Source organism: Callorhinchus milii, unplaced genomic scaffold (genome assembly GCF_018977255.1).
Source record: "Callorhinchus milii isolate IMCB2004 unplaced genomic scaffold, IMCB_Cmil_1.0 Scaffold4, whole genome shotgun sequence".
NCBI classification, from domain to species: domain Eukaryota; kingdom Metazoa; phylum Chordata; class Chondrichthyes; order Chimaeriformes; family Callorhinchidae; genus Callorhinchus; species Callorhinchus milii.
The window spans coordinates 76707597-76720444 of NW_024704745.1; the positions used below are offsets into that span (position 1 = coordinate 76707597).

Here is a 12848-nt window from a genome sequence, read left to right on the forward strand (position 1 = left end):
TACTGTTTTTCACACAGAGCACTTTACCTTCCTTTATTTTCTGCAAGCTCGCTGCAGTGCAGGAAGACTTGGCACAACTTGGACTTGGGCACAGCAGATTTCCACAGCCTCGCAATGCTGGCTCAGCAGAGAGCTGGATTTTTTTTTACACCCACCGAGAGCTGTTAAGGAGTGGATGCCACAAATGGTTAAATATCCCTGCAATTTATCATGGTCGCGCAGGGTGCGTGACACATATGAGAATCCATCACCGTGCTTAAAAAGTAAATAGTAATAATAATAAGTTGGCCTCTCAATCCACGACTGTTTGTGAGACACTGCTGTGTGCAATTCGCTGCTGTGTTTTGCCCACAAAATACAGTCAATTCACTTTACAATATATTGTGTGAAGAGCTTTGAGACGTCTCAACAACGTGATGAGGCGCTATGTCAAAAGGAAGGATTATTATACACTGTAAAGTAGCTGTATATTTGTAGGCAAACGCGGCAGCCAATTTGCGCACAGCAGTGACCCACAAACAACCGTGAAGTGAATGACCTATTTTATCTGGGGGATTGTTGACCAGGGCACCAGGAGAAACTTCCTCCCCTTTTCCCCCCAAGGATCGATCAATCTGCCTTATCGCTCCATCAAGCCCTAACCCTGCACCGCATGCACCGCATGCACCGAGGAATGCAAGCAGCTCAAAATTGAAGCTGAACTCTTAAATTCAGGCAGTACAAACCAGACCACAACAGCATATTACTGGAAGGAAAAGTCAGCAGTAAGTTAGTGCAGTGACTCTGCATTTTGTAGGCAAACGCGGCAGCCAATTTGCAGAGAGCAGCATGAAGTGAATGATTTATTTTATTTGGGGGATTTTTGGCCAAATCACTCCCGTCTCTTTCTAATTAGTGCTGCTATTAGAGTTCAGCCTAAATCTGAGTGAGTTGAAAGTTCCGACGTTGGACTTGAACGCACATTCACGTGGCTCAAGAGGAGAGCGAGTGCGAGCAATACAGCCAGGCTGACAGGCAAGTAACAACAACAAGATTACATTTGTATAGCGCCTTTCACGTCGGGAGAACGTCCCAAGGCACTGGACAGTGTACAGCATTTCAGACTTTTAAGTAAGAGACTTTCAAGTAAGAGACCTTTGAAGATGTGTTGCCACGCTTGCCTCTTAATGCAGTAATGAAACCAGGACACCTTAATTGTGTGTGGTGTGTGTGTGTGTGTGTTTAAAGCCTTTAATGTCTGTCAACTTCACATTTCCCTGGTCTCTTTTCGAGAAGAAACTGCTTCCATATGAAGGCAACGTTGTTTACCAAATTGACCGAAACAATCTCTGGTCTAGAGATCACGGGGGACATTGAGGGGAGGAGAGGGAGAATGAAATGAATGAATGGAGAAAGGAAGTCAGGCAGTGGGAGGAGAAGGGAGTTCGGTTATAGTTCTTATAAAAGCGGCGTCTCTCACTGTTCCTTCCAATTCACCAGTTGCACTCCTCGTTCTCGCAGGTCCTGTTGTGATCGACTACAGAACCACTGTTACTCATTAACCAGCCATTCGCAGGTAGAATGCTAACTGAGCGTGGACAGTAGGCAATCACGCTCGCTCACTGACTGACCCACTCACTCACTCACTCACTCACTCACTGACCCACTCACTCACTCACTCACGCATGCATACACAAGCGCACACTCATGCACACGCAAACACACTCTCACCCATACACTTATCCACAATAAACTCAATCACAACCAACCACATCGACTCGCGCAAAAACACCACCACTCGCATAGTAATAATAATCCTTGCAGTCCACGTGGCACCTTTCCTGTCAGGAAGATGTCTCAGAGTAAAGTGTAATGGCTAGTGATGGCATGTTGCCTCAGGGAGTCTATGAGTTTGCCTAATCAACAATAACAACTTGCATTTCTATAGCATCCTTTACGTGGGGTAGCCACTCAGAGCTCTTAAGTTATCTTGTTACCATGATAACGGACCCTTTACTCATGTTTCATCTAACGTGCTCAGTTCCTGCTTGCTCCTCTCACAATCCTCGCTGCGAAACGTGGAAATTCTAGGACTCACTTGCCTCACCTGAGCTGCCACTGGTAGTGACTGTGTATTTTTGTAGGCAAACAGTTGCACCCACACACAGACACACTTACTTGCACACCCAGACATTTTACACATGTACATAAACAATGATACACTTACAGACATATATATACATTTGCTCATACATGCTTAAGAGAAGGGCTCCAGCTTCCATCAACCTGTCACTCGTCAGCCCTGGCACCTCCCTACCTCTCCAACCTGCTTACCCCCCAACCCATACCCCACTGCCTCCGCTCGCCTGGCTCCGGCTTCCTGCATGTTGCTTGTGCTCCTCGTTCCACAACTGGTGGCCGTGCTTTCAGCCACTACGCCCCGAAACTCTGGAACACCCTTCCTCTATCCCTCCGCCTTGGCCTTTCGTTCTCCAAACCTCATGTAATAATAATAATAATAATCCTTGCATTTGATATAGCGCTTTTCACGTCGGGAGGACGTCCCAAAGCGCTTCACAGAACACACTGTAAAGTGAATTGACTGTATATTTGTGGGCGAACGCGGCAGCCAATTGCGCACAGCAATGTCCCACAAACAGTCGTAGATTGAAAATGACCAATTTATTATTGTTTTTGGTTTTGGAGGGATTATTATTAGGCTCTGTGTGGAGTAAGGAAACTTGCCCAAGGTTTCGCCCTGACCTATTATTTATTATTTACATGAGAAATTATTTACATGAGAAATTTGGATACACACAATGTTTCCAAATTGGAAAACATACAGGATATACTGGCTTATAACTTTAGAGACCACTTAATGCCATCAATAAATATCCACAATACAACTCCGGGTTTGAAGAAGCTGCCTGATTTAGAGAAATAAAAGCAAATCGCAATTCTTAATCTTCAGCAAATACTGGGACCTGAATTGCATAACAAAACAGGCAAGAAAACAATCAAGACTATGGTAATTTAAAATGTACAAAACTAGCTCACTCATGTAAACTGCTTTTACAAAACGCAGTCCATTTCTTTCATTCCTATTGAAGAAACAGTACCTGGATGCTTGTGCATTTACTAATAATGGAAAGAATGAAAACGAGATAATCTGATTCAATGTTTAGCGGAAAGAATTATTTTGCCTCGGCTCTTATCTGTCATTCAGTTGATTCACAGGGTTTATAATGCTGTTGATAACTATGACTAACTCTTAGCTTAAAATCTCAAACAGCTCATTTATGAGCAGGTCTAGCGAGTTGGAATGATCACACAGGTGTGTGGAGCTACAACATTCCCTGAGCTAGGGTTTCAATAGGTTTTCCTATTTTAGAATCTGCTCCCTCCCATGTGAATTTCTTTAAGTATTTTATACCCATTATTCCAGAGTACTAACTATTTAGTGTTGCATATTAACATTTACGTTCTTAAGGCAACCAGGTTTGAATCTGAAATTGACAGGGAAAATATTAGAATACGTTAAAAGCTGTAGAAAAAGTGGAAATTAAGTTAGTTTTAAGAACCTCTGTTAAGAACCTTTCCATAATGTTGTGTCATTTGGAGAAATCTATCACCATAGATTTTGTTCAAGGTATTTCCACACGGATAGGAAGCAATACTCTTTCATACTGGAAGTCCACTGGAATGATCATAATATTATACAAAGTTGCATATTCAAGGGGTCTTGAATGATTAGCTTCACTGTTAGAACAATGCGGATTAAAAACTATAGCAGATTGTTCCTCCTCCTAGGCAATGATCATATTGACATTCCTCCACCTACTGTAGTTCCACTATTACTTAACATCAAAGGTGATGTAAATGTACAGCACATTCCTGTACATGTGTTATCTTGGGAGAATAAAGTGTCCTGTGAAGATCCCATTCAAATCACCATTCGCAGAGCAGAGAGTTTCACGAACGGCCGTGACGTGAGTGACCAATTTTATCAGTGGGATTGTTGATGCCGGACATCGGGAGAAACTCCCTTCTCTTTTCGAATAGCGGCATTGCATCTTTAACGTCCACGTGAACAGGCAAACTTGATTTAACGTCTCACTCGAAGGACGGCACCTCCGACAACAGAGCGAGCCCCCAGCACTGCATTGGAGTGTCAGCCCAGACTATATTGGTTCTGATTTCTTATTGTTTTGACCCTCAGAGATGGGAAAGAAGCTGCTGCTGATGGATGTTGACTGTGGGGTGGACGATGCCCAGGCTATAATGATGGCTCTGGCGGCTCCCAACGTCCAGCTCCTGGGGATTACCTGTTGCCACGGAAATACCTCAATTGACAACGTGTGCAAAAATGTGCTTCGGGTCTTGAAAGTCTGTCACAGGATGGAGGTGGGTGATGCAAAATGTAGTTAAGTGCAGTGACGGTCTGGCTCCCCGAAACAGCTCAGGACTTTGGGCGGGGAAATTAGGGGGAATAATTCACGAGGAGCGTGGATTCAGCATAAAACTTCTCAGCGTATTTAAAAACTCCGTCATTAAACAGGAGGGCGGATTAGAATCATAGAATCATACAGCACCGAAGGAGGCCATTCGGCCCATCGTGTCTGTGCCATCGTGTCTGTGCCAATGCTTTGAAAAGAGCTAACCAATTCAATCCCGCTCCCCCGCTCTCTCCCCGTAGCCCTGCAAACATGTCCTCCCCGAATAATTATCTACTTCGCTCTTAAAAGTTGGTATCGAGTCGGCTTCCACCATCCTTTCAGGCAATGCATTCCAGGCAGCGATTGGCTATTGTACCTGCCACTCCTCAGGGAGGGCGGGCCCTAGGCGATGATTGGCTGGTCCAGGCTCCACAACAACAACAACGACAACTTGCACTTATATATCTCCTTCACACTGTGGGGGGGGGGGGGGGGCAGCACCTCGGAGCGCTTAACAATGCCGGAGCCTGAGCCCGAGCCCGGGGGAGGAAATCATATGGTAATATTTATCTCTACGGTAAACCAGGAGCCAATCGCGGAAATACTTGGGGAAATTTCCCAATTTCGCGTACAGCCAAGCCGCCTCTGGTTAAGTATCAATGATTACTTTTTATTATAGTTTAACGCAATCTGATTGGCATGTTGTGTTATTCAAGCTTATTTTCTCTCTTCTCCCCCTGCTCCACTGCTCTGCAGATCCCCGTGTTCCGAGGTGCGTGTCTCTCTCTCCTGGGTGACAATCTTCACGCCAGTGTTTACCACGGGAAGGATGGGTTGGGTGATGTTCCGGATCCCAGCGCTCCGGGTCTGGAGCAGGTACAGACTGAGCACGCTGTGAATGCCATGATCAGGATCGTCGCTGAGCATCCCGGGCAGGTGAGAACCTCAGCTGTTGGGAAGATCACAGTGGTTAGCACGCTCGCCTCGCAAGCGAGTGGTCCCGGGTTTGATTCCCTGCGGACAAATTCTTAGGAAAGTTTCCTTATTCTACACGTCGAGCAGTAAATGGGAACCCAGTTGTTAGTCGATTGGCAGATCCCTTTCCACAGGTAATAATACCGCCATAAAATAATAATTTGGTCACTCAATCCATGACTGTTCATGGGACTGTTTGTGGGACACAGTTGCATGCAATTGGCTGCCAATTTCCGTCCACAAAATACACAGTCACTCCACTTTACAATATATTCTGTGAAGCCCTTTGAGACGTCTGAAAGATGTGATGAGGCGCCATATCAAATGCAAGGCTTATTATCAATTCACTTTACAGTATATTCTGTGAAGCGCTTTGGGACGTCCTCCTGACGTGAAAAGCGCTATATCAAATGCAAGTATATTATATTTTTATTATTATATATAATATCTTGCATTTGAGATAGCGCTTTTCACGTCGGGAGGACGTCCCAAAGAGCTTCACAGAACACACTGTAAAGTGAATTGACTGTATATTTGTGGGCGAACGCGGCAGCCAATTGCGCACAGCAATGTCCCACAAACAGTCGTAGATTGAAAATGACCAATTTATTATTGTTTTTTGTTTTGGAGGGAATATTATTAGGCTCTGTGTGGAGTAAGGAAACTTGCCCAAGGTTTCGCCGGGAATTGAACTCAGGTCTCTCGCTTGCAAAGAGAGTGCTCTAACCACTGAGCTACAGGATTCCAGAAATATTGTATTTCTTCAGAATATAAGGTGAGTTTTTTTCTCCTAAATTGGTTTAAACATTGCTACTCATGTTATGTTCACAGGTTAACCAAAGCAATGATTCTGCATCTGAGGAAGTGCATACTACGCTTCATAACTCTGTGTGAAGAAATGTCTGCTAGTCTCACTTCTAACTATTTTAATTCTAATTTAAGATCACATCAATAAGATAAATACAGTGTACCTTTCTGGGAGAGCAAGCACATGCACTACATCCCACAAAACAGAAACCATACATATGGAAAACTCTCAGGTTTGGAGACTCTTAACCACGGTGATGGGTTTTTGCATGTATCAGATAGCCGCAAACAACATCCAAAAACATTCCTTCAGTGCTTCTATCTAATAAACCTTCTAATTTCCAGGATTAGGGTTTGCCTTTTGTTCCTTTTATAATAAGCAATGTCCCACAAACAGTCGTGGATTGAAAATGACCAATTTATTATTGTCTTTGGTTTTGGAGGGATTATTATTAGGCTCTGTGTGGAGTAAGGAAACTTGCCCAAGGTTTCGCCCTCTGCCTGGAATTGAACTCAGGTCTCTCACTTGCAAAGCGAGTGCTCTAACCACTGAGCTACAGGACTCCATTATAATTATTATTCTAAGACAATGAAAACAGGCAGTGCTCAGCGGAAACCTTGTCCCAAACAAATATCCAAATGTGTCCAGCAGAAGGTTGCTCAAAGGCACATCAGAATCCAGGTCTCATGTCAGCCGATAATGTTTAGGAAAAATAACCGAGCATTTGACATGCAATAGATCTTGTATTTGGAAGCGTTCCGAGACACTACCATACGTGAAGGGTGCTACCAAAGGGCACATTGCTGTTGTTGTTGATATGGCATCAGGGGGAAGTCTCAAGGTGCTTCACAGCATTTACTGTGAAGTGTCGTGACTGTATGATTTGTAAGAGAACGCAACAGCCAATTTGCACACAACAGTTCCCCCACAAGACAGTTGAACAAGAGGACGTTGTTTCAAGTTACAAAGAACAATTTCAGGGCAGACCCCAGGAATTATTTCTTAACACAGAGGGTAATTAACGACCAAATATTCTGGAAGGACGAGATCAGATGGGCTAAAAGGCCTTCTTCATCTGAACTGATCTTGTGAAAGCGCTTTACTGTAAAGTGCAGTGACCGCAGGATGGAACCTTTGAGAAGGCAGCGCTCCCCCCCACCCACTCCCCCACCCTCACCCCCACCCCGTAACATAGAGAATGTAAACAAACATAACATTTCAGCTTTTCTCTCTGCAACTTTAACATCTTTAAAATCCTGCGAAACGCTTTGATAAGGTGCAATAGTAAATACAAGGATTAATGTTAATAATTATTATTATCAATTATTATCATCTCCCTGACACTCTACTAATGACATATTTTGACCCTCTTGTAGGTCTCTCTTGTAGCTATTGGCCCCCTGACCAATGTGGCTCTGGCTGTTGAGATGGACCCCACCTTCCCTTCCAAACTGAAACACTTGTACATCATGGGAGGAAACATGCAAGGTGAGTGAGAGAGAGAGAGAGAGAGAGAGATAGCAAGAGGGAGCAAACATGGAAAGTGAGAGAGAATGAGAGAGAGTGAAAGAGTGGGAAAGAGAGAGAGAGAGAGAGCACAGGTGAGAGAAAGGGCAAGAAGGGAGAAACATGGAAGGAAGTTTATGAAAGAGAGAGACTGAGAACTTACAGCACTATTTGAGCCGGTTATTTCGGGTTTAGCTCATCAAACATAGCTCGGAACGTGAATAAGTATCGAAGGTGTCCTGTATTCTGTCTGAAATTCTACAAGAACGTACTTCCTCTTTCCATTAAATGCTTTGAGATGCCCCGCTAATGTGAAAGGTGCTATATAAATGTGAATTGTATTGTGTCCTTCAGATGAGACATTAAGTCGAGGTCCTGTATACCTGTTCAGGTGGATGTTATAGATCCCAGAGCACGATTGAAAAAGAGAAAGGGAGTTTCTCTTTCTGTCCTGGCCAACAATCTCCCAAATAAAATTGGTCATTAACTTCATTGCTGTTTGTGGAAGACTGCTGTGTGCAAAATTGGCTGCCAAAATACAGTCACTAACCGTTGAAGACTTCCTCCTGATGCCAAAGCCTCTGTATGAAATGCACATATTACTATCATTTGAGCTGCAATAGTTTTCTTATTCCACACGCCTCTGTTTACCGAGCGATAAGTAAGAACTCAGTTACTAGTTGATTGGCGGATCGCTTTTCCGGGGGTAATAATTCCTTCAAAAATAATAATAATAATAATAAATTGGACACTTCAATCCACGACTGTTTGTGGGGCACTGCTGTGCGCAATTGGCTGTCACAAAATCTTCAGTCAAGTCACTTTACAGTGTATTCTGTGAAGCATTTTGAGACGTCTTGAAGACCTGATTAGGCGTAGTATCAATTGCAAGGATTATTGTTATTGGTATCATTCTCAACACTTTACTTCTTCTTGGACTCTCTCCTCTGCTCACCCACTCCGTTCAGCTACCACAGGCCTGTTCCTATCGGTGGCCGAGATTTCAGTCATTATTGCTCCTAACCTATGGAACTCACTGCCTCCACCGTTCTGTCTCGCACCTTCTCTACCTGTCTTCAAATCTACTTTTAAAACCTACAACAACTTGCATTCATGTAGCGCCCTTCACGAGGGTAGCGTCCTGGAGTGTTTGACAGTGGTGGAGTATGACCCCGAGCCAGGGGGATGGCGAGGGAAGAGGTGACCGTAAACACGATCAAAAAAAGCTCTTTAGGTGGGAAGGGAAAGTGGGGGGGATTGAGGGATGGAGTTCAAGTGTTTCAGGGCGTAGTGGCTGAAAGCACGGCCACCGATGGTGGAGGGGATGAGGGACAAACAGGAGGCCGGAGCTAGCCGAGCGGAGGCAGCGGGTGGTGGAGTGGGGGGGTGGGTGGGTGGAGCAAGGCGGAAAGGAAGGGAGGTGCGTGAAGAGATTTGAAAAATACTTCGACTGCGCCTATGGTCACATCCCCCGTCCCACCCCCACCCTCTCCTGCTCCCTTGCTGGACCTTGCTCACTTCGATGCAGCCGGTACGTGCGGGAGTAATGGAGGGTAAGGTAACGGCATTACGAGTTAGGAGGTTATGAATACGAGTAGTGCAAAGATATCTAAATGGTTTTGATAGGAAACTGAATGAGTTCGGGTAAGTGTACGACTTAGGAGATTTTACGATTTATGAAGACCGAAGCTTAGCAATAAGTAGGAACCCGGGTGTTAGTTTCTTGGTGGATCACTTTCTGGGGGAAATAATCCCGTCGAAAAAATTGCTCACTTCAGCCCATGACTGTTTGGAGACACTGCTGTGCACCATTGGCTGTTACGTTTCAATACCAACACAATGCAAAATTACATTTGCATAGTGCCTTTCACGTCGTCCTAAGGTGTTTCACCCACAAAATACACAGTCACTCCACTTTACAGAGCATCCTGTGAAGCGCTTTGAGACGTCTCGAAGACGTGATAAGGTGCTATATCAAATGCAAGGATTATTATTATTGTTAAGGGGGGTTTGACTGTATTCTGAATGCTTCTGTGTTTGCAGGAAGCCTGTCGACTCTTCCAGCCTTTTGTTTTTATTTCTCTTTCCAGCCAGAGGGAACGTGAGCGTGTGCGGGGAGTTTAACTTCGTCACAGACCCCGAAGCTGCTTATGTGGTCCTGAAACAGTTCAAATGTCCCACCTACATCGCCACCTGGGAATTCTGCCTCCAGCATTCCCTTCCTTGGGTAAGTGACTCACAGTGAACTATAGTGATGCAGAGAGTGAGAACGTGGCACATTGTACCAATTAACCCTAATTGGAATTATTTCACGTGCGTTAGTTAGAAAACAAACCCACCTCGGTGTGTAACCACCCGCCCACACACGCGCACACAATATTTTAAACAATACATTACATTTTTTTCTCTCTTCCATTTACTGAAAAATATAGAATTTTATACAGTGTATTTTAGTTACTTATCATAAAGCTCTATTTGGAGGTCTATTAATTGATGAGGTTTCTTAATGAGGAACTCTGGTATGGATGTGGATCGTGACACAGTTGAGTTCCTGCTGATCCAGAGTCACATATTGTGTGTGACATACGTGTGCGGAAGGAAGCTGTGTTGAATAGTGCAATAGCATCTTTAACGTCCACTTGCACATGTAGACAGGACTCAGTTTAATGGCTCATTCCAAGGATGGCACCTCTGACAAAGCAGAACTACCCCCAGGGCTGCATTGTACCAGTCGAGACTACATGTGCTCAGACTCCCAACTCAATAATAATAATAATCCTTGCATTTGATATAGCGCTTTTCACGTCGGGAGGACGTCCCAAAGCGCTTCACAGAATATACTGTAAAGTGAATTGACTGTATATTTGTGGGCGAACGCGGCAGCCAATTGCGCACAGCAATGTCCCACAAACAGTCGTGGATTGAAAATGACCAATTTATTATTGTTTTTGTTTTTTGGAGGGATTATTATTAGGCATGTGGAGTAATGTAGGTAACGTTTTAATAATAATAATCCTTACATTTGATATAGCGCCTTATCCCTTCGTTGAGACGTCTCAAAGCGCTTCACGGAATGTACTGTAAAGTGAACTGACTGTATATTTTGTGGGCGAAACACGACAGGCAAATGCGAGCCGCAGTTTTTACATGTGTGTGAATGTGTGTGTGCCCTTTGCAGGAGTTTTTTGAAGATTTGGTGAACCAAGACACTCAGAAGGCTCGTTTCATGAAGCAAATAACCGCACAGAGCACAGCGTTTGCTAAAAACAAGCAAAGCATGAAGAAGATGTATTTCAAGCCTGGCTTTGTGTCCTGTGACTCCTACGCCGTGGCTGCCATAATTGACGAGAGCGTAGTAACGGAGTGGGAAGAGTGTGGAGTAAGTGTGGAGTTACAGGGCTCGCTGACCAGAGGTATGATGGTCCTGGACACCCTCGACCTGCTGAAGAAAGAATCTCGAGCTTTTCTGATGAAGAAATGTGACGTAGAAAAGTTTCAACAGCTCATGATGTCTATTCTGAAATAGATCACATATCTGTCTCTCTGTTGGGGTTTTGCTGGAGTCAATAGGGGAGAAATTATTTCCATCGGTAAATGAGTTAGTGACTAAAGGGCATTGATTTAAGACAGTTAGTAAATGGGGAGGTTAAGAGGATTTTTTTTCACACACACAGTAGTTCAGACATGGAATACGGTAGTTGAGGCTAAATCCATATGAACTTTCAAAAGGTAACTTGAACAACTTCAAGTTATTGTGATTGTTGTAGATAAACACCTAAAAGGGAGTAAACAATAGGGGTGTGGGCGGAAAGAGCAGGTAAATGGGATTGAAAGGATTGTTAGAAGACCCAGGACAGACACGATGGGCTAAATGGCCTTCTGTGCTGTGAATATCTATGTTGACAAGATCTCTCGAGACATTTCTCCTGGCCAAAACAATACCCTCCTGATTAATTGGTCATTCACCTCAGGTCTGTTTGTGGGTCATTGCTGTGTGCAAAATCCCAGCCTCCTGCTATAAGTCACTTCTCCACTGGAGCTCACTTCGCTAATCCCCCAATTGCTAGTAATCTCTTTGATCTGTTCGAACATGTTAGAAAAATGTAATTTGATATGTTTCTTATCCTCATTAAAAGGTTCTTTTTATGAATCTCTTATTGTGAATGTTCTTTCTCATCATAACTAGGGGTTCAGGCCCCCCCGTAACGTTACATAGAATGGCACGACTACAGGACATTCGGCCCAACTAGTCGGGACTTTGAGCTCACAGTCCAGGCCAACACGACAATGCAGTGCTGGGGGTGTGCTGCATTTTCGGAGGTGACATCCTTTGGATGAGGCGTTAAACCAAGGTTCCTATTCAGGTGGATGTGAAACATCCTTTGGCACTATTCGAACAGATAAAGGAGTTTCTCCTGGTGTCCTGGCCAACAATCATAGAACCATAGAATTATACAGCATAGAAGGAGGCCATTCGGCCCATCGTGTCTGTGCTGGCACTTTGAAAAGAGCTATCCAAATCAATCCCACTCCCCCGCTCTCTCCCCATAGCCCTGCAAACTTGTCCTCTCCAAATAATGATCTACTTCTCTCTTAAAAGTTGTTATGGATTCGGCTTCCACCGGCCTTTCAGGCAATGTATTCCAGATCCCAACAACTCGCTGTGTGAAAACATTTCTCCTCACCTCCCCTCTGTTTCTTTTAACAACTATTTTAACTCGGTGTCCTCGGTTTACTGACCCACCCGCCAGTGGAAATAGTTTCTCCTTGTTCACCCTATCGAATCCCCTCAAGACCTTGAAAACTTCTATTAAGTCTCCTCTTCACCTTCTCTGCTCCATAACTGAAGCCCCTCATTCCTGGTACCATCCTGGTAAATCTCCTTTACACCCTCTCCAAAGCCTTGACATCCTTCCCAAAGTGTGGGACCCAGAACTAAACACAGTCTCCAGCTGAGGTCTAACCAGTGTTTTATAAAGGTTCGTCATAACGTCCTTCTTTTGTACTCTACGTTCCTATTTATAAAGCCGAGTATCCTGTATACTTTTTTAACAACTCTATCTACCTGTTCTGCCACCTTCAAAGATGTACTTATATGACCCCCAGGTCTCTCTGTTCCTTCACTCCCTTTAAGATTGTATCAT

General features: G+C 44.2%; 1 protein-coding gene across 1 annotated transcript; it reads left to right on the forward strand.

Moving 5' to 3' along the window:
• Positions 1-639: 639 nt before the first annotated feature.
• Positions 640-11854, forward strand: LOC103177131 (inosine-uridine preferring nucleoside hydrolase). The gene is made up of 6 exons (XM_007891123.2): positions 640-1014; positions 4199-4383; positions 5172-5351; positions 7575-7686; positions 9795-9931; positions 10883-11854. The coding sequence occupies exons 2-6, from the start codon at positions 4201-4203 to the stop codon at positions 11228-11230; spliced, it is 960 nt and encodes a 319-aa protein (XP_007889314.2). The 5' UTR covers positions 640-1014; positions 4199-4200; the 3' UTR covers positions 11231-11854.
• The last annotated feature ends 994 nt before the right edge of the window (positions 11855-12848 follow it).